Source organism: Suncus etruscus, chromosome 3, assembly GCF_024139225.1.
Source record: "Suncus etruscus isolate mSunEtr1 chromosome 3, mSunEtr1.pri.cur, whole genome shotgun sequence".
Taxonomy (NCBI): domain Eukaryota; kingdom Metazoa; phylum Chordata; class Mammalia; order Eulipotyphla; family Soricidae; genus Suncus; species Suncus etruscus.
In genome coordinates, this window is record NC_064850.1 from 32,755,422 (window position 1) to 32,781,568 (window position 26,147).

The 26,147-nt window shown below is 41.0% G+C and overlaps 1 protein-coding gene across 1 annotated transcript in view; it reads left to right on the forward strand.

Moving 5' to 3' along the window:
* The first annotated feature begins 303 nt into the window (after positions 1–303).
* Positions 304–26,147, forward strand: part of SPATA7 (spermatogenesis associated 7) — a 32,902-nt gene continuing 7,058 nt past the window's right edge. The window contains exons 1-8 of the mRNA XM_049769816.1: positions 304–436; positions 7,614–7,688; positions 10,761–10,856; positions 14,534–14,581; positions 16,251–16,384; positions 19,238–19,725; positions 20,896–20,956; positions 22,883–22,989. Of these exons, the coding sequence (XP_049625773.1) occupies positions 418–436; positions 7,614–7,688; positions 10,761–10,856; positions 14,534–14,581; positions 16,251–16,384; positions 19,238–19,725; positions 20,896–20,956; positions 22,883–22,989 (1,028 nt within the window). The 5' untranslated portion in view covers positions 304–417. The remainder of the gene's footprint in view (positions 437–7,613; positions 7,689–10,760; positions 10,857–14,533; positions 14,582–16,250; positions 16,385–19,237; positions 19,726–20,895; positions 20,957–22,882; positions 22,990–26,147) is intronic.

A 26,147-nucleotide genomic window follows, 5' to 3' on the forward strand; every position in this document is an offset into this window, starting at 1 on the left:
CAGGGACCGGGTGGGCAAGAGGTTCCTAGTAGGCCTCTGCAGAGTGTACAGTGGCCCTGGAGCATCCCTCTCAGCCGGGGGCGGGGCCTCCGGGGGCGGGGTCTCGATGGGGCGTGGCCTACGTCCCTGCGTGGTGACGTCAAAGCCCGGCAGCCGCCAGGCCCGCCCTTAGCAACCCACCTGGACTGCCCTGTCGGGGGCGGGGCCTAGATGGGCGGTGTGGGCGTGGCTTTTGGTGGGGGGGCTACGTGTATGCGTGGTGACGTCACAGCTCGGCCGCCGCCGAACCCGCCCATAGCAACCCACCTGGACGCACGCACGCCCGCCGCCGTCGCCTCCTGCGCGCTCCACCTGCTTGGCGGGGGGTCCCCCCACCTGTAAACCCCCCCTCAGGTGGCTGCCAGAGGATCTCACAGCATGGACGGCGGCCGGAGAGGTAAAAGCTTAGCCGGCGCCCGTCCCCCACCACCACCACCTCGCGCTGGCTCTTCGGGCCTACCTGGAATCTGAGGCTGCACTCCAAGGCCTTGGGGGACCCCTTTGGCCCTGTTTAGGGAGCACCCCCACTTTCCCAGGGCGCTCTCCACTACTCAGACCTGCACTTAGGCTTAGCTCCAGCAGGCCCAGGACCTAGCTCCGTTTGGTTTGGGGGAGGGATCAGACTTCTGGGCAACCCCCCAATAGCAGGCCCTGCTGTTGCATTAGTGGGATGACCCTTCCCCCCTCCTCCCCATGGTTTTTCATCTCTTGCAAGAGTCAGATACCCTATCCTAGCGTTCTTGAGGCTCAAATTCAGATTCAGCATCTAAAACTGCTTCTTGCTCCTTGTTAAGTACTCGAGAAAGATGGAAGAAATCTTTGCATTCTGTGTAACTAAACCCTCGTCTACCCCTTCCCCCCCTTCCCCCAAATCATTGAGGGGGAAGATTCTCTTTCGTGAGAATTTCTCTTTGAATTCTCTGTTATATTGGAATGCAAAGTATTGCTTTGGTCAGAAAGAAACTGGATTTTTTTTTTTTTTTTTTGCCTTTCGAGTGCTAAGCTTTCTCCCTGACGCGTCGTTGGCTGCAGTTTAAGTAGCAGAGGATGAATCCATAATCGCATAATGATTCGCCCCGTCTTGGGCTGATAATACTCTGGGATTCCGGTAGACACCAGGTGGAATAGTTGGGGCATGAGAATGGTATATCTCGGCCAATCTGTCCTTAGAACTTGCTTCTTCACACTGTGGAGCCAGCAATATTCTTTCCTTTGGCTAAATAAAGCTGTCTCCAGACCTACTCCTATCAAATCCGTGTGTTTATCTGTTTTTAAGAAAAACCAAGCGCCTCGATAATTTCATATGCCTTACTTTGAAAGTCAGCCTTCTTTTACTTATATAATAATTGATTAAAAGTGGGTGCAGGGGCCGGGCGGTGGCGCTAAAGGTAAGGTGCCTGCCTTGCCTGCGCTAGCCTTGGACGGACCGCGGTTCGATCCCCCGGTGTCCCATATGGTCCCCCAAGCCAGGAGCAACTTCTGAGCACATAGCCAGGAGTAACCCCTGAGCATTACCGGGTGTGGCCCAAAACCCAAAATAAATAAATAAATAAAAATAATAAAATAATAATAAAAAAAAAAAGTGGGTGCAGTCTTTACAGCAAAGCGCCTTTCTCCATAGAGAAGAACTAAGCATTGATGAGCAAATTTTATTCACTCAATCTTTTCCCACCAAAATTCCAGGGATGAAAAAATGGTAAACAAATATGCTTTGATGGTATTCATAAATTTTAAATATTAATATCAGCCCTAGTTGTACACCAGAAACTGTTCCCAAGTTATCTCATTATTTAATCCACAAAAACTTCTTGCTAAGTATTATCTTTTTATTCAGGGTGAAATGAATGACAGATCATAGACAGCTTGCCAAGGTCCTGGTGATTGGCAACTAGTCTTTGTACCCAGATGAATGCAAAACCCATCAAGACATTGTTTTCATTTGGGTGCTGATGGTACTGGTCAAGGCAATGGAAAGAGTACATGTAAATTTGGAATATAATAGGCTTAGTATTTTCTTAATGTTTGTTTCCTGAATTATCATTAGAATTAGGATTATGTCAAACAGTAAAAAATATATAATTTTATGATTACCCAGTTTGCTTCATTTTTAGGGCATCACATGAAAATCAGTTACTGATTTTGAATTTTTAATGTGATCCTCAACATCTGTTGACTGTTAGTTTTTTGGGTTTTTGTTTTGTTTTGTTTTTTGTTTTTCTGGTTTTTTGGGGGGTTTTTTTTGTTTGTTTGTTTGTTTTTGGGCCACACCCGGTGACACTCAAGGGTTACTCCTGGCTATGCACTCAGAAGTCACTCCTGGCTTGGAGGACCATATGGGACGCCGGGGGAATGAACCACGGTTCGTCCTAGGCTAGCACTGGCAAGGCAGACACCTTACCTCTAGTGCCACCGCCCCGGCCCTGACTGTTAGTTTTTAATATATCATAATCATTAGTATAGCAGTGCAACGGTAGTATGCCTTGTAGGGCACTTATATTGCAGGTGTTCAATCCAGATTTAATCCACACCATATATGGTTCCCTAAACACTTGTGATCCCCTGAAACCAAAGCAAAGAATAATCCCTACGCATTTCTGGGCTTACTACCCCCCCCTAAAGAAAAATAATGTCTTATAGTACACTTTCAATATTTTACATGTTAAATTCTGCAAAACTTTGTAACTCAGGCTGGAGTGATAGCACAGCAGGTAGGTGTTTGCCTTGCATGCAGCCAACCTGGGTTCGATCCCCATCAACTCATATGGTCCCCTGATCATACCAGGAGTGATTTCTATGCACAGAGCCAGGAGTAACCCGAGTGCCGCAGGTGCAATCCCTCCAAAAATAAAAACTAAGTAAAACAAAATAAAATAATAAAAATAAAAAATGAGAGGTGGGACAATGTTGTGTTACTGATTCTACCCTAATCAATTATTGACCCCACCCTAGGGTGTGACCTAGTGATAGTATATTGGATTATTCCTCACTTTGTATTCTGCTCCCACCAAGGGTCTGAGGAAGGCTGGGGCTCATTCTTCGGTCTTCTTCCACTGAGCTGACTCCATCTTAGGAGCAGAAAGCTTTTATGGTTTGAATTCCTTGCTTGAGCACTGGATTTCCTGAGCCCGTTTTTGTACCTTTTTCACTGTGTGAATTATTTTCGGCGGATCTCTACAACTGGAACTGTTCCCCCTGACCTAATTGGACAGGGAAATGGGAATTACCTATCCTGTCTGGGAGCTTGGTGGAAATCAAACCTTAACCAATCTCCTGGAGAACATGACACTTCAGGGCAAAAGAAGTACCTTAATGGGCTGAGTGCATGTTTTGCATGTAGAAGACCTTCAATTTCCAGCATCACATTGTCCCACATCTCTAGGAGTGACCTGAACTCTGAGATAGGAGTACTTCCTCAAGCAACATGAATGTGATCTAAAAAAGATTACTTTGATAGGGAAAAGAGTGAATTTTTTATGTCTAGAAGTCCTTTTTTTTTTTTTTTTTAATGTATTCTGGTTAAGATCTAGAAAAATGGTACAGGAGTTAAGGCACTTGCCTTGCTGGGTATTCACCTTGATTCAATCCCGGACACTGCTTGGGCCCATTAACGATTCCCAAACACAGAAATGGGTGTAGCCCCCAGCACCTCTAGGCATGGCCCTAAAACACAAGAAATAAATAAGGTCCAAGTGTCTAAATGGGTAGACTAGATTGGTGGATCCCACAGTGGGTGATATCACCCACGAGATTATATTGGGAATGATCTGAGGGTCAGTCACACCGTTGGGAGCAAGTGGGGAAGGATGAGGGAACTTTTCACTTGTTAATTTAAAGCCTAACTGCTTAAACTGGGTCCTGAACCCATGTGGGATTGTGTAACTTAACATTTTGTTTAGAGGCCTAAAGAAACAGCAAAAAAAGATATTTTGGTTTAAATTTCTTTATGATTTATTACCAAAAAGTTATGTACATATCAGTATGTTATGCTTATGTATCTGGAGCAAAGTAAAATGTTCTCAGTTGAACTAAAAAGACAAGGGTTTAGAAAGTGGAAATTTAAAAAAAAAGAAGAAAGAAAGAAAGTGGAAATTTAAAAAACCCAAGAAACCCTGGCTTCAGGTAGATTTCTAGCAACACTATGATTTATCTTTTTTTTTTCTTTTTTTTTGGTTTTTGGGCCACACCCAGTGACATTCAGGGGTTACTCCTGGATCTGCACTCAGAAATCACTTCTGGCAGGCTTGGAGGACCATATAGGATGCTGGAGATAGAACCCGGATTAGCCGGATACAAGACAAACACCCTACCCACTGTGCTATCACTCCGGCCTCTGATTAAGCTTTTTATTGAAAAGGCAGTGGCTGAATGAATAAAGCATAGCAACCTCTGGATGAGGTGAACCTTATTTAATCATTTAATTATTTTAATTTGGAGCTTTCAGATAATTGGTTTTGTTTTAGAGGCACACCTGGCAATGCTCAGAAGTTACTCCTGGCTCTGCACTCAGGAATCATTCCTGGTGATGCTCAGGGGATATGGGATGTTGGGGATTCAACCCAGGTAGGCTGCATGCAAGGCAAACTTCGTTTGCCACTGCACTTTCTGGAACAGTGATATATTTCTCCTATCTAATTTACTCAGTTAAGAGAATGACTTGTTTTCTTGTCTTCATGCCCCTTTCTCTGCATTGTTGTTGCTACATGTGCCAAGAGTTAAGAGCATGCCTGACTGCACATTTTGGGTGGTGTGTTCACTCACTCACAGTGCTCTCTCTCCAAGGTACTCACACTGCTCTCTAAGGTTGTAAGTCCATACGTTGTGGTGCCTATGCAGGGTCTGATGTTCCTTAGTTATGTTCACACGCACACGCCCGCAATGGCACTTGCTAGGAAACACTGTTATTTTGACACATGGTTGCTTGGCCATGGTGCTCATATCATCTTAGTAGCGCACATTTAGTTGTAGTACACACACACACACACACACACACACACAGATATACACATATGCATGCACGCACCCCACACCCCAAATGCAGAATAACCCAGAATTGCTTATGGCACCAACACTCACAGTCAGCACATTTCTGAGATCATGCTCGGCACATGTGGCTGCACTGGAGACTTTTGACTCCCAAGGCAGTAGCCCCCTTTTTGTTCTAACAGAATTACTTTCTTAAATTTTTCTTAAAATTTCTTTAAAATTCTCGGGGCTGGAGAGATAGCATGGAGGTAAAGCGTTTTCCTTGCATGCAGAAGATCAGTGGTTCAAATCCCGGCATCCCATGCCTGCCAGGAGCGATTTATGAGAATAGAGCCAGGAGTAACCAAACCCCTGAGCACAGACAGTGTGACCCAAAAACAAAAAAAAATTTTTTTTAAATTCTTAAAACCCTCCCAGCAGTTCTCAGCCAAGGACACATTGTTACTTGGCCCCTATAGCATTGCTCAGGGATCCCTATAGCAGTGCCCAGCAGTCACTTTTGAAAGTGTTATGGGTACCTATACAATCACTCCACACACCTTATCTCCAGCCCGAAGTGAATGAATCTGAATCAGGGTCACGCATGAAATAATGCAAACCGGGCTGAGGATGAAACACATAGTCTGGCAGTCTTCTACCTTACATCTACACCAAGCTGCCTGTCAGACTACTGTTTTTATTGAGTACAGAGGCCATCTATAGGTAGGGCAGTAAGGACAGTGTAAAGACAGAAAGCTCAGGCTATCCTGAGCCAGTCCCATGCAGGTTTACAAGTAAGACAATCTCTGTTTTGGGGTAAATCCAAATTTTAAACAAACATATAAAGAAACCAAGGATAATCTTTGTTTTAGGTAAAATAAGATGTAATAAAAGTAAATAATAATAATTATAACAATAAATAATAAATTAAATAAAATAAATAAAATAAAATATTTTAGGTAAAATAAGATGTAATAAAAGTAAATAATAATAATTATAACAATAAATAATAAATAAAATAAAATAAACAGGTACCATGAACAACAGGCCAAGGACCAGATCAGATCAGCCGCATACACAAGGTATGAATCTCAACCACTGAGCACTCCCCAAAATATTAATGTGTAGTAAAAATCTGGGGGCCAGAGCCATAGCACAATGGGGAGGACATTTGCCTTGCATGTGGTCACCCCAGGTTTAATCCCTGCATCCCGTATGGTTTCCCTGAGCCTGCCAAAAGTCATTTCCTGAGTACAGAGCTCGGAGTAACCCCTGTATACAACAGGGTGTGGCCCCCAAAACAAAAAAATAGTAGTACAAATAGATGTAAAAACGACACAACTGGAGGACCAGAGAGATAGCGTGAAGACAGGATATTTGCCTTGCATGTGGAAGGACGGTGGTTTGAATCCCGGAATCCCATATGCTCCCCTGAGCCTGCCAGGAGTGATTTCTGAGTGTAGAGCCAGGAGTAACCCCTGATGCCATCAGGTGTGACCCAAAAACAAAAATGGCACAACTGGGGCCAGAGATATCACATAAGCAATGGGTCAGGTACTTGCCGTTCACATGGCAGACCCAAGTTCAATTCCTTGGCATCCCATATGGTCCTCTGAGCCCACCAGGAGTGATTCCTGAGTGCAGAGCCAGGAGTAAGTAACCCCTGAGCACTACCAAGTGTGGCACAAAAAATAAAAAGATGTGACTGGTTAAATATAGAAATTCAGTATCAATGAAACATTAATTTGATATTGAAAACTAATTCCCTTAGCAAGGTAAGAGTAAACACACTGGAAAATTATTTTTAAGGACAAACTAATCTATGATTAACTAAAATAATAATCACATTAGCTCAAAAATCTCAGCTGTTATGTCACCTGAGATGAAGTAGCTACAACAAAACCTTGAGAGCTAACACCAGTGTAAGCATGTGGCTCAGACTTGTTAACTAATAAATTCTTTAAATGTACAGAAAAAATAAGTGATTGTAGAAAATAATATAATGTGTGTGAAAATAAAGCGTCAAGATACAACTGTTTCTAAAAATATGTTATTTTCTGGTCAGACACACCTAGCCATGCTCAGGTTACTTCTGGCCCTGCACTCAGAAATTACTCCTGGCAGGCTTAGGGAACCATATAGGATGCTGGGGATTGAACCTTAGTTGCAAAGTGCAAGGCGAATGCCCTGCCTGCTGTGCTATCACTCCAGCCCCAATATGCTCTTTTCTTAATAAAAAAAGTTTTGGATCTATGCCTAGGGAATTTTTCTGCCTACTATATCATTGCTGATTAGTAATATGAGTGAATAAAATTTTAAACAAGTTGTAGTTAAACATTATTTTTCGGGCCGGAGAGATAGCACAGCGGCGTTTGCCTTGCAAGCAGCCGATCCAGGACCAAAGGTGGTTGGTTCAAATCCCAATGTCCCATATGGTCCCCCGTGCCTGCCAGGAGCTATTTCTGAGCAGACAGCCAGGAGTGACCCCTGAGCACTGCCGGGTGTGGCCCAAAAAATCAAAAGCAAAAAAAACATTGTTTTTCAAATGTCCAATACCATTATCTCTGTGATGGTTACTCCACCTATCCTAATTTGTTTGTTTCTGTTATAAGTTAGAGCAACGTCTGTCCATCCCACATTTGATCCTCCATGCCTATTTAAAGGACACTTGAGCACCAAAAGTAATGGTAAGTGAAGTTTTCGAAATGGGAAAAAATTGTTGGGAGTTTGACTGCCTGTCTGATTCCTTTATTTGTAGATCATGTGACACAATGAAAGAAAATAAATTTATTTCCTATTGTTGTTGTTGTAGTTATTTTGGAGCCACACCCAACAATGGTTGGGAGTAACTCCTAGCTCTGCACTCAGAATTGGCCCTGACGAACCTGGGAGTACCATATGGGATGCCAGGGATCCAACCCAGGTTGGCTTCATGCAAGGCAAGCACCTTCTCTGCTGTACTGTCTGGCCCTCTTGCCCCGAAATCATTTCATTTCCTAAGTACTTGGCCTTCTCATTAGTTGTAGCGAAGTATCTGAAAGCTTTCAGTCGAAATTTAGGTCTTCAGGACTTTCATCCCCTGGCTGGGGCCAGGACTGTCTCCTGCTTCAGCCAGGTTCTGCTCTTGGAAGCACAAGAGCAGCTTAAAGGTCTTGGGGTTGGGGGAAGAGCAGCTTACTGATCCCCAGCTTTGCGCCTACCTGACTTGTTAAAGCCGCAGGAGCAGCTGGCTAAGGACATGAGCACTGAGAAGGAAAACCTGTGCAGAGTGCTGGAAAATTGTTTCAGAAATAAACATGAAGTGGGTTATTTTTTAATCCAATTAGACTAAAGCCTATGAAAAGGTATCTTGCCAAGTATCCTGTGATGTTTGCGCATTTTAAGACCTTCAAAGTAAAGTTTTTATGTGAATCAAATATATGCTTTTATATGTAGAACTTAAAACTTTTCAAAGTATTTTTCAAAGTGTGGGCTTTGAATGTTTTTTTCATATTTACATAAAATTGTAGTAGTTCTTCTCAAACTGCATTCAGTTTGCCTGTAATAAAGCAGATACACATGGAGCCCTGATCTTACACATTGAAATATAATTTCTATGAAAATTATAAAACAAAACTTAAAACATGCATATATTGAAAAGCAGTGTAGGGTCCAGAGCAGTGGTGCAAGCAGTAGGGCATTTGCCTCGCATGCACTAACCTAGTACTGACCAAGGTTCTATCCCCCAGCGTTCCATATGGTCCCCAAGCCAGGAGCGATTTCTGAGCGCATAGCCAGGAGTAACCCCTGATGTCACCAGGTATGGCCCAATAAAAAGAAAGAAAGGAAGGAAGGAAGGGAGGGAGGGATGGTGGGAGGGAGGGAGGGAGGAAGTAAAGCAATATAAAAATCTATATATAGTTTGCTGATACTTTAGAAAAGATATGTAGGGGCCAGAGAGATAGCATGGAAATAAGGCATTTGCCTTGAATGCAGAAGGATGGTGGTTCAAATCCCGGCATCCCATATGGTCCCCTGAGCCTGCCAGGAGCGATTTCTGAGCGTTGAGCCAGGAGTAACCCCTGAGCGCTGCCTGGTATGACCCAAAAACCAAAAAGAAAAAAGAAAAGATATATGGGGCTAGGAAGGTGGCGCTAGAGGTAAGGTGTCTGCCTTGCAAGCGCTAGCCAAGGAAGGACCGCGGTTCGATCCCCCGGTGTCCCATATGGTCCCCCCAAGCCAGGGGCAATTTCTGAGCGCATAGCCAGGAGTAACCCCTGAGCGTCAAATGGGTGTGGCCCAAAAACAAAAAAAAAAAAAAGAAAAGAAAAGATATGTAAGGCCTGAAGAGATAGCTCAGGGGTTTGATTCCTGGCAATAAGTGAAACCCAGGTATCACCAGGTATAGCCTTTGCTGTCCCTGAACTCTGCTAGGTGGTCTGGTAACCACTGGCACAGCAAGATCGGAGCCGCCTGCATCCCAAACCATCATAATGAGCTATGCAGGGTAGTCAGCCAACTGCCAGGAGAAGCTTCCAAAGCCCCACCAGCCAGAGCCTATAGAGAAATAGTGACTGCATGTATGTGGCTACTTGGATAATACAGAAACTGCATCTGTTGTCCTTGAGCTGTGAACCTGAGCACTTCTGGGTCTCTATGTTTTCATTTCCCCTTCTATTAATCGGAGATAGTAACAAAGTGAGGTTTTACATGTAAAAGACCTTAGCATAATGCAATGCGTGCCAGGTACCTATTCAATAAATGTTTTCAGCAGTGGCAGTGGTAGATGCAAGCTTATAATTATCATATCTATTTAGGTTCAGCCTAGAATTTTCTTGTAAGGCTGCATTAAAAAGTAAAGGAGCACATTTACTTCAGGGAGGAAGTCTAGGAAAGGGGAAAGGGAAGGTCACTATGTTTCACTCTGCCATTCTAGCTGCTTTCTTTCACCATATGCATGTATTCTCAAAATCTGCCTTAAGATGCTGGAGCAATAGCACAGTGGTAGGCCATTTGCCTTGCATGCAGCTGACCCTGTAAGGACCCAGGTTCAATTCCTGGCATCCCATATGGTCCCCTGAATCTGCCAGGGTTGATTTCTGAGCATAGAGCTAGGAGAAATCTCTGAGCACCACTGAATGTGGCCAACCCCTCCCCAATATGCCTTAAATGTGTATGCTAATATTACACCTAAAACTTGTATATAAGTACTTTATTTTCTAAAATAGCTTTAGATAAGGTCAAGAAATGCAGTGACGCCTCTGAAAATTTTAATGTTATGGAATTTCTATGTGATTATACTTAAGGTTTTCCTAATATGTCAGATATAATGCAGTACTGATTTATAGCTCTTGTATACAGGTGTGAATAGTTTTTCTATAACAGTAGAACCTTTGTATAACACTTCAGAGTTTGTCATTTGCTTAACTTACCAAACTTTATGCATGTGTTCAAGTATTATTAATGTTGACATTTTATAATTAGGTAAGTGGCTAAATATTTCTAGTTATAAGATGCAGAGCTTTCAGTGAGAAGTCATTTTTCTAAATGTAATTTACAGTCTCCACAAACACTAAAATTCATAAAATTTGAAAGATTTCTCTCCAAGTGATCACTAGCTCACCAACAAGATTAAGGCTAGAATGTGCTCAACGTTCCAGAGATATGCCTGTATCACCATGTTCGATTCAGATCCTATTCTGTAAATAAGCTTAGTCAGTACTTACGTCGTGATGTATTCATTTTAAATATATAATGATTAAATGTGTTTTGATTTTTAGCTTTTTGCACTGACTCCTCTTCTCTCAGACTAAGTACTCTCCACCTGGTCAAGAATCACATGGCTATTCACTATAATAAAATCCTTTCCGCCAAAGGTAAACATGTGCAAACTTTCTGTGCCCAATTGAAACCTTCAGCTTCACTTCTCAGGAATGAATTTGTAACACAAATGGGGTTTGATTTGTGTTATAGCAAGATAGCAATTACTGACTTAACATATGTACATATATTGTATGTATATCTACACATTTATATAGTTTATTATGTATAGCATATTCAGATTCCATTTTTGCTAGCTATATTGAAATTAATCTATTTCACTTTTCATGTTACTACTATTGGGTTATATTTGATCTTAATATTAAGTCTATGTCTGCTTTTTTACTTTCAAATTTATTAAAGAAGTTGAACAGGGCAGGAGAGATAGCATGGAGGTAGGGCGTTTGCCTTTCATGCAGAAGGTTATAGGTTCGAATCCCGGCATCCCATATGGTCCCCCAAGCCTGCCGATTTCTGAATGTGGAGCCAGGAGTAACCCCTGAGCACTGCCGGGTGCCAAAAACAAAAACAAAAAAAAAGAAGAAGAAGAAGTTGAACAAAGAATGTGCTAGTGGACTGGAGAGATAGTACAGAGGTTAAGGCTCTTGCTTTGCATGTGACTGTGGGTGCAACAATGGTTCCATCGCCAGCAGCATATCTGGGTTCTCTAAATACCACCAGGTGTGACTGCCGAGACAGAGCTAGGAGTGGCCCTTGAGGACCACCAGATGTGACCCCACACACACACCCAAAAAATAAGCCAGAAAAGAAAATATAGGGCCGGAGCAATGGCACAAACAGTAAGGCGTCTGTCTGCCTTGCCCTTGCTAGCCTAGGACGGATCACGGTTCAATCCCCCGGTGTCCCACATGGTCCCCCAAGCCAGGAGCGATTTCTGAGCTCATAGGAAGGAGTAACCCCTGAATGTCACCAGGTGTGGCCCAAAAGCAAAAATAAAGGAAAGAAAGTACTAGCTACTCTTTTTTTCTGCTTTATTGAAATATAAAATAAAATACCCTGATTTTCAAGGGAGTATTAAATATTTTGCAGTCTACATTTGTGTAATCATCACCACAATCTTGTTTTCTTTAGCTGACACTCTTGAGTTCCTATAACCCATGTTGTGGTGTCAGTATTTCTTCCTTTTTGTTGCTAAATAGTATTTCTTTTAATAATGGCTCCACAGTTGTTTATTGATTTATCCATTGGATATTTGGATTGTGTAGCTCCCTTCCGGCTGTTGAGGGTAAAACTGCTTATAATCATTCTCATAGAATTTTTCATTCTGTTTCCATTTCTCTTGGGTAAATTTACTTCTTAGAGATGGAAATGTGACCTCATGTGGTAAGGTTAAATTAACTCATAAACTGATAAGTTGTTTTTTCAGAGTGTACCATTTTTCATTTCTATCACTTCCGCATCCTTGACTCCCCTTCCCGTTGGCAGTCTAGTGGATGTTTCATAGTGACCCATCAAGATTTTTGTTTGAACAGTATTTCCCTGATGGCCTTAAACTCTTGAACAGTGTTTATTTTGCCTTTATGCCATCCAGATTGTCTTTGGAAAGCCTGTTCATAGACATTGGTTAGGATTTGTTGTTTTTGTTTGGGAAGGGACTCCCCAATGACTGCACTGATTGGTGCTCCGGAGAACTTGTACTGCTAGAGATCAAACCCAGGACCCCTCTGCATGCTAGGATGCACCCCAACTCTTTGAACTCTCTCTTCACTCCAACTTCACCTATTTTTGTAAATAAATTTTCTTAATACAAAATCTTGCAAATTCTTTCTGTGCTAACTATAGTTACATTTTGCATATATTTTCTATACCATGACTTATCTTTGATTTTTTAAAGCTTTTTTTAAATTTGTTTTTTGTGGGGCCACACCTGGCAGTGCTAAGGGTTTATTACATCTATGCTTGGAAATGATTCCTCACAGCACCATAAGTGTTGTTGGGGATTGATCCCAGGTTGGCTGCCAGCAAGGTAAGTGCCCTACTTGCTGTACTATCGTCTGGCCCTTGATACTTTTTATTTTAACTTTTAAATAATTTTAGACTTAAAAGAAAAGTTGAAAAAGCAGAAGAGAGTTCCAGAGAGAAACAATATGTCTAGATTTAGTGATGTTAAATCCAACATAACAGTACTACTAAAACCAGGATAATGGACCTTGAGAGATAGTACAAGTGAGTGCAGACTTGTACATACATGTATATGCCTTGTACATGACCAACCTGAGCTCAATCCCCAAGAATGAGGAACCCATTCATGGGGTCCCCAAAACCTATTAGGAGTGACCTCCTCAGCATAGGTAGGTAGGTGTGGCCAACAAATCAATAAAGGCAGGAAATTAATATGTATACAGTACTATTAACTAGAGACCTTAGTTGAATTATATGGGTTTTGTTTGGTTTTTGAGGGGTCACCACTTACAGCATTGCTTCAGGGCTGTTTTCAATGATGCTTAATACTCAGATGTCATTCCCAGTAGTGCTCAGGGGACTATCGATATGTGGGGATCAAATATTGTCTCCCACATGCTAAGCCTACACTCGGTTGAATGAGTCATCCCCTTCACTAATAGTTTAATTAATTTTTTTATTATTTTTATTTTGTGGCTTTTGGGTCACACCTTGCTGTGCTCAGGAGTTACTCCTGGCTCTGCATTCAGAAATTGCTCCTGGCAGACTTGGGGACCATATGGGATGCCAGGAATCGAACCACCATCTATGCAAATGCCCTACCGCTGTGGTATCTCTCCAGCCCCTATTTTTTTTTTTTTTTTTTTTGGTTTTTGGGCCACACCCGGCAGTGCTCAGGGGTTACTCCTGGCTGTCTGCTCAGAAATAGCTCCTGGCAGGCACGGGGGACCATATGGGACACCAGGATTCGAGCCAACCACCTTTGGTCCTGGATCGGCTGTTTGCAAGGCAAACGCTGCTGTGCTATCTCTCCAGGCCCCAGCCCCTATTTTTTTATTTAAAGAGCTAAGTATCAATTTTGGCTCTTGTAAAGTTTAAAGTATCTAAAAGAATACAAAACAAATTCTATCTTGTGATGTGAATCTAGGTTCAACTTGCTCATTTGATAATTTATACTTTTTATATGCTGCTAGGAATCTTATCCTAATATTAGATCACTAAGGCTTGTATTTTCTTATAAAATATAAGTTTTAGCTCCTATATTTAAGTTGATGATTCATTTTGAGTTAGTACATTTTTGTATATGTTGTATGTTTTGCTTATGACTCCCTAAATAAAGCTATGCATATGGCACATGCACACATATATGCTAATTCTGTCCTACCATAATTACTGTGTGTTATTTTTAAATCAGATAGTGTAAGTCCTTTTATTTTGCTTATCTCCTCTAAACTTAATTGGGGATTCTGGTTGCAAGTATGTTGGATATGTGATATAGGTATGTTAGCTTAATAATCTATGTTCATGCATTTTCCATTCTTTCTTTACTTTTAAAATAGTTTATATTTTAAAATAAATTATATACTGAGATTTTTAAGATCACTAATAATTTCTTCTGCAGTATCTGTTGAGCTGTTATTCCCAAGCAGTGTACTGTTTACCAAGAATAATATTTTTTTCATTACTAGAAATAAAATAAAAATAAAAAAAGGAACTGCAAGTTCTGGAACATTTTTCGTTTCCTCGTTTGGTATTTGCTGTGATTTAAAATATTAGGAATATTACTGAACCTCTGGTTTTTCTCTTTCAGCTGCAATAGACTGCTCAATTCCAATAAGCTTGAGTACCAGCATCAAATGTAAGTAGATTTTCACGAATGTAACCTGTTTGACTTGGTGGGGCTACTCCTGGTGTTCAGGGGTCACTCTGGGAACCGTGTGGTTCAGGGCATTAAGCCCAGGCTTCTGCATGAAATGCAGGAGCTCCAGCTCGTGAAGCATTTTCTCAGCCTTTATGTATTCTTCTTAAAAAAAAAAAAAAAGAAGAAGGCATAACCTACACATCACATAAAATTTATCTTCTCAATTCTTAAGTGTTTCTCAGTGGCAAGCATTAGGTACATTCATATTATAGGAGTTCTCATTACCGCCTATTTCCAGAACTTTGTGTCTTACAAAAGTGAAGTTGTACCTATAAATAGTCACTCCTGGTTCATCCCTATAACCACCATTGTACTTCCTATGGAAGTACATTGTGCTTCATATAAGTGAAATCATATATTTCCTTTTTGTGACTGGTTTATTTCATTGAGTTTAATCTTCTCAGGGTTCTGTATAATATGCAAGACTCTTTTCTGACATAGTCACATGTCAGCAGACACTTGTAAATTTGTTTCAGTTTGGGGGGATATTAAGATTAATTATTAAGCATACATCAATAGATAAAGCCTACTTTGAATTCTGTCAGTATATGCTGGTAAGTAGAATTGTTATATCATATGGTAATCCTATTTTTCATTTGTTGAAAACCCACTAGTCTTTTCTAAAGCAGCTGCATCATTTTATATTTTCAGGGTAGGGCACTTGACTTGCACGCGGAGGACCCATGTTCAATTCCTGGCCTCCCATATTGTCCCTCCAGCATCAAGAGTGACTCCTAAATTCAGACCCAGGAAGTAACCCCTGAGCACCACCAGCTGTGGTACAACAGAACCAAATAATTTTAAAAATAATAAAAATTAAGAACAAATATCTGTAACATCTGATGGTTTGACAACATTTCATTGGTGGCAAGAAGTCTGTAGTCTAACTCAGATTCTTCACTGGTAGATTACAGAATCACATCCTCATCAGTCCTGGACTGATTACCAAGTGTTCAGGAATGACAGCTGGCAGTGCTCAGGGGTTCATTAGGAATCAAAGAATGTCAGTCTGTTTGTACCTTACCCCATGTATTATCACTCCAGCGCCCCAAAATGACATTTAGCAACCAGTATTCCCAATCAGGATAACAGGCTTTTATGTCTCTTAACTGCTTATTCATTTGAAAACAGAATGGAACAAAGCAGTGTTTTATTCTAGTGTGGTTTGTGGGGTTTTGTGCCACACCCAGTGGTGCTCAGGGGTTACTACTTGCTCTTTGCTCCAAAATCACTCCTGGCAGGCTCGAGGGACTATATGGGATGCTGAGGATTGAACCTGGGATGGCTGTGTGCAAGGCAAATACCCTTTGTGCTATTGCTTCAGTCCCTGTAATGTGTTTTAAAGACTGATCATCTAACCTTTCTACCTCTCAGTATCTTCCAGGAACAACTTTTTGGAAACCTTAGCCATAGTCAGCTTTCCACATCTTAGTTGTGCTTTAAAATAACTAATCCCCTTAAAGTTTCTCTTATTTATTAGTTAAGTTACTCTTATGTGAGAATGCATTTAAAGATTTTTACTTAATAGAGACATTTATAGCAAGAAAAGGCCAAAAATTTTTTTCTATTATGTTCTATATTTTCAAAGACTTGTTCTTTCCAACAGATGCGGATCAACAACGAAGAGAGAAACTGAAAAAGGAATTAGCACGATGTCAAAAGGAATTTAAATTAAGTAGAACTGCAGGGCAAGCAAAGTCTAAAAATAATTCCAGGTTATTGTTTAGCAGTCTTGAAAAGGTAAGACAGTTTTTGTATTTGTTTGTTTGGTTTCTGTTATGAACAAATGTGGTTCATCTTCGTAGCACCCAACTCTTTGGTAACATTTTGGTAGGATCAGAATCAGTAAACTTCCTATGGACAGCCAGATGGTTCGTGTTATGACCTAACTATACCACTGTAAAAACAAAGAAAAGAACACAAAACACTAGATTTTGCTATGTTCCAGTGAAACTTCATTAACAAAATATGTTAGTCGGGAGGGAGATGTTGAGATGCTCAAAGGGCTAGAGCACGTGGGAGCCACGGGTTCAATCTCTTCATGATGATTCACCCAGCACCACTGGGGATGGCCCCCAAGCAAGTTGCTTTAACTCAGTAGTCTGACCTTTTAAAACAGCCAGCTGTGTCTGACACTAATATATATTCAGTAACTAATAGGGGAAAGTACATATGGTGATTTGAAATAAGATAGGTCCTCAAAATTTTTGACAGTGCTTCCTTCCAAAATGAAAATACACTTGCCATGCAAGGCTGAGGCCCGGAGTTCATTCCTGTGTTTGGCAGAAAAGCAAAAAAGAGTTCAAATCCACTTAAGACTCCAGATGGTGGGGACCAGAGACACAAATCAACAGTCTCAGTCCTGCTTTGCATGCAGAGGCTTGGGTTCAATCCTCTGCACCAGTTCAATTCCCTGAATACAGAGCCTGAGCACTACTTCCATCCCAAGTACTATCAGGTATGGTGCTTCCCAATAACAAGATTCCAGTTAGAATTAAAAAATCTGAAATTAGGACCCAGAAAGATACCAAAGAGTAGGGTGTTAGCAAACGGCTGACACAGGTTTGCTCACCAGCATCCCATATGGTCCCTTGAGTCTGCCAGGAGTAATTTCTAAGCACAGAGCCTGGAGTAACCGCTGAATACTGCCCAAAAGCAACAACAAAAAAGTAAAATTATATAATCTTTCAAATGAGTCTTGGCAGGGTTCAAGTCTGTGACGTCCTATTCCTCAGTGTCTTTATCTATAAAATAGAGGTTATAATTGTTCCACCATCCAGAAGCTAGTGTGAGGATGAGAAAAGTTCTACATAGAATTCCTTACAGTAGTCAGGTCACATAGTAAATACTCTATACATATTGTTAGGAACTCTTATTGCTCCTCTTTTATTCTACTCTATGACAAGTGTAGTTCCAGGCCCGGACCAATAGCACAGAGGATAGGGCATTTGCCTTGCATGTGGCTGACCAGGGTTCAATCCCCAGCTCCCATATGGTCCTCCAAGCCTGCCAGGAATAATTTCTGAACTCAGAGCCAGGAGTAAGTAACACCTGAGTGCCCATCCAGTGTGGCCCCAAAATGAAACAAACAAAAAAAGTAAATCTTTGCACATAGGAAACAGTAATTTTTTTCCTTAACTCATTTTTTTGTTTTTGTTTTTTTGTTTTTGGGCCACACCCATTTGATGCTCAGGGGTTATTCATGGCTAAGCGCTCAGAAATTGCCCCTGGCTTGGGAGGACCATATGGGACTCCAGGAATCGAACCGAGGTCCTTCCTTGGCTAGTGCTTGCAAGGCAGACACTTTATCTCTAGCGCCACCTTGCTGGCCCCTCCTTAACTCATTTATATATATTTTTCTTCCCCATGACCTTGTAGAATAGATAAAACTAGCTAACTTTCTAGCAACACAATTCACCTTGGGTTCTGTGAGTTCTATGTAACTGGTGCCCCATCTAGTAAAATTCTTTGGATGTCTAACGGCATCTACCTTGAAGTCTAGACTCAATAACAGAAGTTCTTGAGTACCTGATTTGTAAGAGAATAATATATCTGTTTTATTAGAACCAGGGCCTATAGTAAATTAGACATTATGTTTATCTTGTAAAAATAGTTCTTCCAGTTTTTGAAACCAAAGAGATGTGGAACAGTTCCAAAAACCTGTTCTTTCAACAAGTCCCTACTCATGAAGAGAAGTTGAGAAAGAGGTGAAATTTTTATGGCCATGTATTTCTTTTGTTTGTTTGTTTGTTTTTTTTGGGGGGGCACCCGGCGTTGCTCAGGGGTTACTCCTGGCTGTCTGCTCAGAAATAGCTTCTGGCAGGCATGGGGGACCATATGGAACATTGGGATGCGAACCAACCACCTTTGGTCCTGGATCGGCTGCTTGCAAGGCAAACGCCTCTGTGCTATCTCTCTGGGTCCGGCCATGTATTTCTTAATAATTACATAAAATAGTGGGTTTTTTAAATCAGTATTTCCTATATTGACAGAAGTTCTTTTCATTTCTTCAAATCATTTCTTAAATTTAGGTCTGGAGCAATAAAGCAGTGGATAGGACACTTGTACACAGCCATCCTAGGTTCCATCCTAAATACCCTATGTGATCCCCCTAGTTTTCCAGGAGTCTGAGTGCAGAGACAGGAAGGAGTAAGCCTAGCCAAGTACAGAATCTTCCTCACGCCCCTCCCCCCAAAAAATACCTTTGACTTTAGAGGGCCCCGTGAATGATGCTTATAGACTGTCTAGGAAGGAGGGGACATCACCTTAGGGTCTGAGATGGGAGTTAGGGTTCAGAATTGATTCAGAAACAACACAAAACACAGACTTGGGACCTCCAGTTACAATGCTATTATTTTTTGCTATAGAGAAGAAAATTATTGCTATTACTTTTTGATTATCTTATCTTTTAATTATCTTACCAATAATTTTGAATCACAATCTTGATGTGCAATGAATGTTAACAGCTTTGGAAATATAGAAGTTAATTTTGTAGACTCCTGAATCCACCATCCTTTAATATGTATTTTGAAGAGCTCACATTATATAAATACATAAATATGACTGATAATTAATCAAACCCAATGTTCTTAGCCCTCAGAGGGGCCACAAGATGAGGATGATGCGACTGGATCTAATTTTATTGAAGAACTGAATGAATTTTCAACCTTTACAAAGCTGCTGGGAACTTCTTCAGAGAATTTATGCGTAAATCTACGTAAATCCAGTTCAGTCTTCACAACTGGTATGGACAAGAAGACCAGTTCCTCTCTTTCCATCATGGATTACAGCATCCCTGAGCCCAAAAAACTACATTCTAGGATAAAAAATGTCAGAGTGCCCAAGAGCACATTCCCAAACTCTCACCGCTTTCAGTTAGTTATTTCAAAAGTATCCAACGGCGACCTTCTGGATAAACATTCTGACCTCTTCTCTAACAGCCAGTTGCCATTCACTCCCCGTACTTTAAAATCAGATGCAAAATCTTTCCTGTCCCAGTATCGATACTATACACCTGCCAAAAGAAAGAAGAACCTTGCAAATCCTCAGACAGAAACTGAAACCCAGCCTGAATTAAACAGGTACATACTTGTGTGTTTTTAAATATTGTCTTTTCAAAGAATCTGTAAAATACATTAACAAACAGCATTTCTGCAGATATATCTGTGTCTCAATATTAAAAATGGGCACAACTCGAGGCTGTCAGGAGAAAGGAAAGCAACTTTTTCCCCTTTGCCCTTTTCCCTGCAGTTATTCAGTTGCCAGTATCCTATAGAAGCTACTCGCCAGGAATAATTTCTGGTTTTTAAAGATCATTTGTCAGGCCAGAGGTCATAGTACAGTGCCTTGCACGCAGCCAACCCAGATTCTATCCTCAATATCCATATGGTCCCCTAAGCTCACCAACAGTAATTCTGAACACAAGCCAGGAAAAAGCCCTGAGCACTGCTGGGTGTGACATACAAACCAAAACAATAAAAATAAAATACCATTTGTCTTCGTAGTTTTTCACATTAATAAATAGAAGTCTTCCAAGTGACTAAAAACTTTTTTAGGGGCCGGGAGGTGGCGCTAAAGGTAAAGGTGCCTGCCTTGCCTGCGCTAACCTTGGACGGACCGCGGTTCGATCCCCCGGTGTCCCATATGGTCCCCCAAGCCAGGAGCAACTTCTGAGCACATAGCCAGGAGTAACCCATGAGCGTTACAGGGTGTGGCCCAAAAACCAAAAAAAAAAAAAAAAAAAAAAAAAAACTTTTTTAATGTTGCACAATATTAAATATTAGCTGATTGGTGATTATCTTTTTAGTGTTAAGCCAATATTTTAACACTGGTACTAGGATTTGGATATTTTCTAAGGTAAGGAGATACTTTTAGACTAGTAAAATCAGATGAACTCTATACATTTAATCTAAGAATAAAGCAATTAAGCCTATAAACTTGTCAAGTGGAGGAAAAATGAAAAAAGCAGCTATATCATATCCTTTCCTGATTTGCTTAAAATAGATTGTGAAAATAATATCTTCCATTTTGCTCGTCATCTTCTGTCGACTGAAATCTGACTGCTATTCAAAAACAGGAAAAGAGATCTCTAATCCAAAGCATATCTCTTTCCTGACTATCCTATTAGAAATTACATCTTTGCCAACAATAAACAGTTCATTTTGTCTCACGTTTCTTCCTAGATATAAACACTTGCTATCAGAGTATTTCTGTTTTGAAAGCTTGATAATAAATTTTTTTAAATGTTACAGCCTTAAATCTGGTGCAGCTGAGATTGAAAACACCACAGAATCAGAACTGACCCTAAAGCAGGTAATTAAAAATATAGACCTTGTGTTCCACTTTGGAATTATAGGTGCTTTCATTTAGATGTTAGGTTATTATATTAAGTATATATCATAACTATTTGAACTATTAATAATCCATTAGTTAGACATCATGCATACTTTATAACCAGAATGCAATCTGTGTGTTTATAAGTCAATTTTTCACCAATAAAGATAGTTCAATGGGCTGGTGACATGCTTTGCACATAGCAGGTACAGTGATCCCTGGGATCATGTTGTCCTCCAACACTCAATGGAAGTAATCTCTGAGCACTACCAGTTTGGACCCAGAAGCAAAGAAAAACCATACAGCTCTGTGAAATTAACCTGTCCGATCTGGGAATCAGTGTTAATCTGCATCTTTTCTTTGCTTCACTGTATAACTCAATAGGTAGAAGAATAAAATGCCTTGTTCTTAAAGATACCAACTTAAATAACTGAAGAGGTAGAAGCACTGTACAGAAGATAGAGAAGGTTTTTTTTTGCCTGATTAATAGAAATTATGTAAGAATAATGGGAGCTGAGGAGAAAATTCAGAGGGCTGGTTCACTGGCTTTGCAAGCTGGAACCTGAGGTTTGATCCCCAGTATATTTGGTACCACAGCACTGGGCAGGGTAATTTGAACAGATAGTTATTTGAATTTCTAAATACTGAGATACATTTTCAGGTTTATTTAAAACTTCTCAAGTTCTTTATTTTCTCTTTATTTTTAAATAAAATTTTAATAAAATAAATTTTAATAAAATAAAAAATGGGCCTGGAGAGATAGCACAGCAGTAGGGCATTTGCCTTGCACACAGCCAATTTAGGACGGATGGTGGTTCAAATCCCAGCATCCCATATGGTCCCTATGCCAGCCAGGAGAGATTTCTGACCGTAGAGCCAGGAGTAATCCCTGAGCACTGCTGAATGTAACCCAAAAACAAAAACAAAAAAATTTTAAAGGTCATTTTTTTTCTTTTGTATTGTAGGTTTGGATTTTGTGGGGGGAGAGTATTGATTTATTTCTGCCTTATTGCCCAAGATCACTCGTGACAGTGGTCAGGGGACCATACCATAATGGATGTGGAATCGGGCTTCTCATGGATCAGAGATACTACAGTGGGTAGGACTCTTGCCTTCCATGTGGTTGACCTGGGTTCTATTCCTGACATCCCATCTAGTCCACTAAGCACTTCCAGTAAGAAATTCCTGAGTGCAGATTCAGAAGTAATCCCTGAACATGCTGGTGTAGCCCCAAAACAAACAAACAAAAAGAATCGGGCAAGGCTGTGAACACACTACAGCCCTTTGAACTATCTCCCTGGCCCTCATTGTACTTTCTAAATGTTATATTAAATATGTCTCAATAAAGTAAAAGAAATAAGTTGGGGCCAGAGAGATAGCATGGAGGTAGGGCATTTGCCTTGCATGCAGAAGGACAGTGGTTCGAAACCCGGCATCCCATATGGTCCCCTGAGCCTGCCAGGAGCGATTTCTGAGCCTAGAGCCAGGAGTACCCCCTGAGCTCTGTTGGGTGTGACCCCCCCCCAAAAAAAAAGAAGAAAGAAGTAGTAAATTTATGTAAAAGTCAGATGGGAAATATATTCTACTGTAAAGCATCTTTTGTTGTAATGTAGTTACTTTTCTCTATTGACTATTCTCTCTGCTCTACTATTTTTTTTCTATTTGCTGTTTTGTTTGTGATTTGGGGTGGGAGGTGCCCACACCTGGCAGTATTCCTGGCTCTGTGCTCAGAAATTGCTCCTGGCAGGCTCAGGATTTGAACCCAGAAGGATGCCAGGAATTGAACCCAGGTCCATCCTGGGTCAACCACGAGCAAGACAAATGCCCTACCACTGTGCTATTACTCTGGCCCCTGTTGTGATGTTGTTTTTTTAAGTAGAATATTCCTTCTTCTTATGTACCCAGGTACCTAAACATCTGACATGTGATAAAGAAATTGCCCATCTACCTTTGGATATAAATGACTTAATGTGGGACAGGATTAAGAATGACCCGTCTCAGTATTCCTCCAGGTAAGTGGTTTATAGGCGCATCACTTCAGTGTCTTCATCTCATTGCTCTGCTGGATAGTGGACATGATTTTACAACATTAGTAATATCTCAATTACTTCTTACCTGGTGGTGCTTAGAGGCTATTCTTGACTTGATGCCTAGGGTTCTCTCCTGGGAGTGTTCAAGGGTTCATGCAATGCTAGGGATCAAACCAAGCTCCAGCAATACAAAGTATTCCTGAACAGTGAGCTGTATCTTTGGGCTGCTAATTTATCTTTGATGTTAGATAATTCAATGACAGTATTAGTTTTACCAAGAAAAGTTTATAAAGCAGGAGCTCAATACAAGTTTTGTTTTGTTTTTGGGCCACAGTGGCACTCAAGAGTTACTCCTGGCTCTACACTCAGAAATCACTCCTGGCAGGCTCGCGGGACCATATGGGATGCTGGGGACCAAACCCAAGTCAGTCCCTAGTCGGTCACATGCAAGGCAAACGTCCTACCTGCGTTGCTTTCACTCCAGCCCCTCAATAACAAGTTTTAATTCATTTCGCTAATTCACCAACAAAGGATAAAGGGACACTGACATATGTATTATTTAGCATCACTTTATCCGAGACAAATAGTACAAATAATACTGAAGGACCTTCCAAGTTAAGGATTTATAATTCATGACTGAATATTTATTCCTTCCTGCCACTTTATTGTGGTATAGAGAGGCATTTAAAAAAAAAGATAAAAGCAAACAAAAATTCCTACATGTCATGTTTATGAATTAGAGTATACTACATCAGAACACAAATGAGAAAACACCATTGTTCAAGCACATGCCTAGAGTGCGCCTGATCTGGGTTTGATTCCTGACACCACTGAGTTCTCTGGTCTTCTGAGCATCTGCATAGCTGTGGCCCCGGCGGCTCCAGCACTGCTGGACTGGACAGCATCACATCTTTGGGCTTCTGCACTGAACTGAGGGGCTGACAAGCATCAAATCACTTATGGCCCACCCCCAGCATCCTTCACTCTGCTTGGGAGACCCACCCACCCACAGACAAATGAAGACATGACAAGTGTGTAGAATTTAAAATATTTTGATAGTTTCATCTGTCAAAAGCATATGCACTATCAGAGGTTGGGTAGAAGAAAGAAATAACTAGATATGAAAAGGAAACAAAGAATGGTATCCTGTGGAGGGAGGGAGGTCAGCCAGCAGGGAGGTCACTCCCTCAGGTCTTTCTTGGGGAGAGAAGCTCAGCCAGTGAGGCAGCTGCAGGAGTTTCTTGACTAATCACTCCTGACATTTAATGTGCTTTAATACTTATAATTTAAGATTTACAAACTACCTTTGAGCCTGTGTGCAGTGAATTTGAGGGACAGTTGATTGGGGAGATAGCTAAGAAATAGCTCCTGTGTACTCCCAATTCAGTCACTAACCACCCCAAAGCCCTCAAACACCACTGGCTGGATTTGGCTGAGAATCAGCCCCAGTGCCCCCCCAAGTACCACTAGGAAGGCCCTATTAAAATACAGTGAGTTAACACAGTAGATAGGGCATTTGCCTTGCATGCAAATGACCCTAGTTTGATCCCCGACATCCCATATGGTCTCCAAGCCTACCAGGAGCAATTTCTGAGTGCAGAACCAGGAGTAACCCCTGAGTGCTGCCGAGTGTTGGCCTCCAAACCAAAGTAAAATAAAATAGAGGTTAGAACTAGCCCAGTGGGTAGGGTGTTTGCCTTGTATGCAGACAACTTGGTTTGATACCTGGCATCCCACATGATCCCCCAAGCACCAACTGAAATAATTCCTGAGTGAAGAGTCAGGAGAAACCCCTGAGTATTGCTGAGTATAGCTTAAAGACTAAACCAAAAAAAAAAAAAAATACAGATAGATAGACATAGGTGTAAATATACTTAAATAGAAACTATTAGCAAAGCTGTATCTCCATCTTTTGCTGTGCCTATACAAAAAAAAAAAAAAATGAAGAAGAGCCTGCCACACACACACCTGTTTTCTTTCATTTCTTTTAAATAGGGCTTCCACCTTTTTCATAGAACCTTAGAACACAGATTACTGTGTTTTACCATATAGTTATAGTCATGTATTTTTCTATAAAACTAAGAAGGAAAAAAAGCTGAGGCTGAGGCAAAGTGGTCTCAGATGCATTGGTGGGGGAAAAATAAGGACAGAATTAATTATCCAAGCTAAAGTCAATGACAATAGAATCAAGAGACCTAAATTTTAACAATCTAAATTTAAGTGAGCCTGTTAATACTGGCAAGCCAGAGGCAAAGGGTGGTGGTATAGTGTCATTGGTGGAGAGAGGTCAACACTGGTGACGGGAATGGCCCTGACTCACTGTTTATCTGAAATTCAACTATAAAGGACTTTGTAGATCACAATGGTTTCAATTTAAAAAAAAAAAGACATTATTCCTGTCATGCTCAGGTATATCAGATGCCTGGGTTGGCTACATGCAAGGCAAATGCCCTACCCACTGTGCTATTGCTCCAGTCCCAGCTTTGAGCTTTCTGTTTGGGGCCCAGTGGCACACTGTCTGCTCCCAGCTCTCTTTAGGGATTGCACATTGCCTAATGGTCTTGCAGGCACTGGGAATTGAACCCAGACTTCTTACCTCCAGACGGTGCACTCAGCACTTTAAGCTATCTCTGTTGGCCCAGCATTATTGACATTGTTACCTTAGCCAAATTGTCATTGTCTATATTCGATACTATAGTACCATTTTTTAAAGGATTGCGAATCTGCATTGGTAAAACTAATTAAGACACATCTTTTGGGCCTAGTGCAATAGCTCAGCAAGCGGAATTCATGCTTTACATGCCAGGTTCACTTCCCAGCGCTGTTGGGAGTAACCCTCAAGCCAGCACCAATAGGTGTAACCTAAAAGGCAAAAACGCATGTCTTTGCAGAGCAGAATGTGATTCAATGTGAGAACATGTTCCTTGTATGTATAAAACCCTGGATTTTATTCCTGACTTCACATGGTTCTTTGAGCACCACCTGGGTAAAAAGAACTAGAAACACAGCTGAGTGTGATGCTAAAACAAAATAGAAAGATCAGTCTTGACCACTTTACTAGCTGGAAACCTTAACAGGTTACCTCACCTTTCAATCCCTTGGTGAATTTATTAGTAAACCAGAAAATAATACCTACCTGG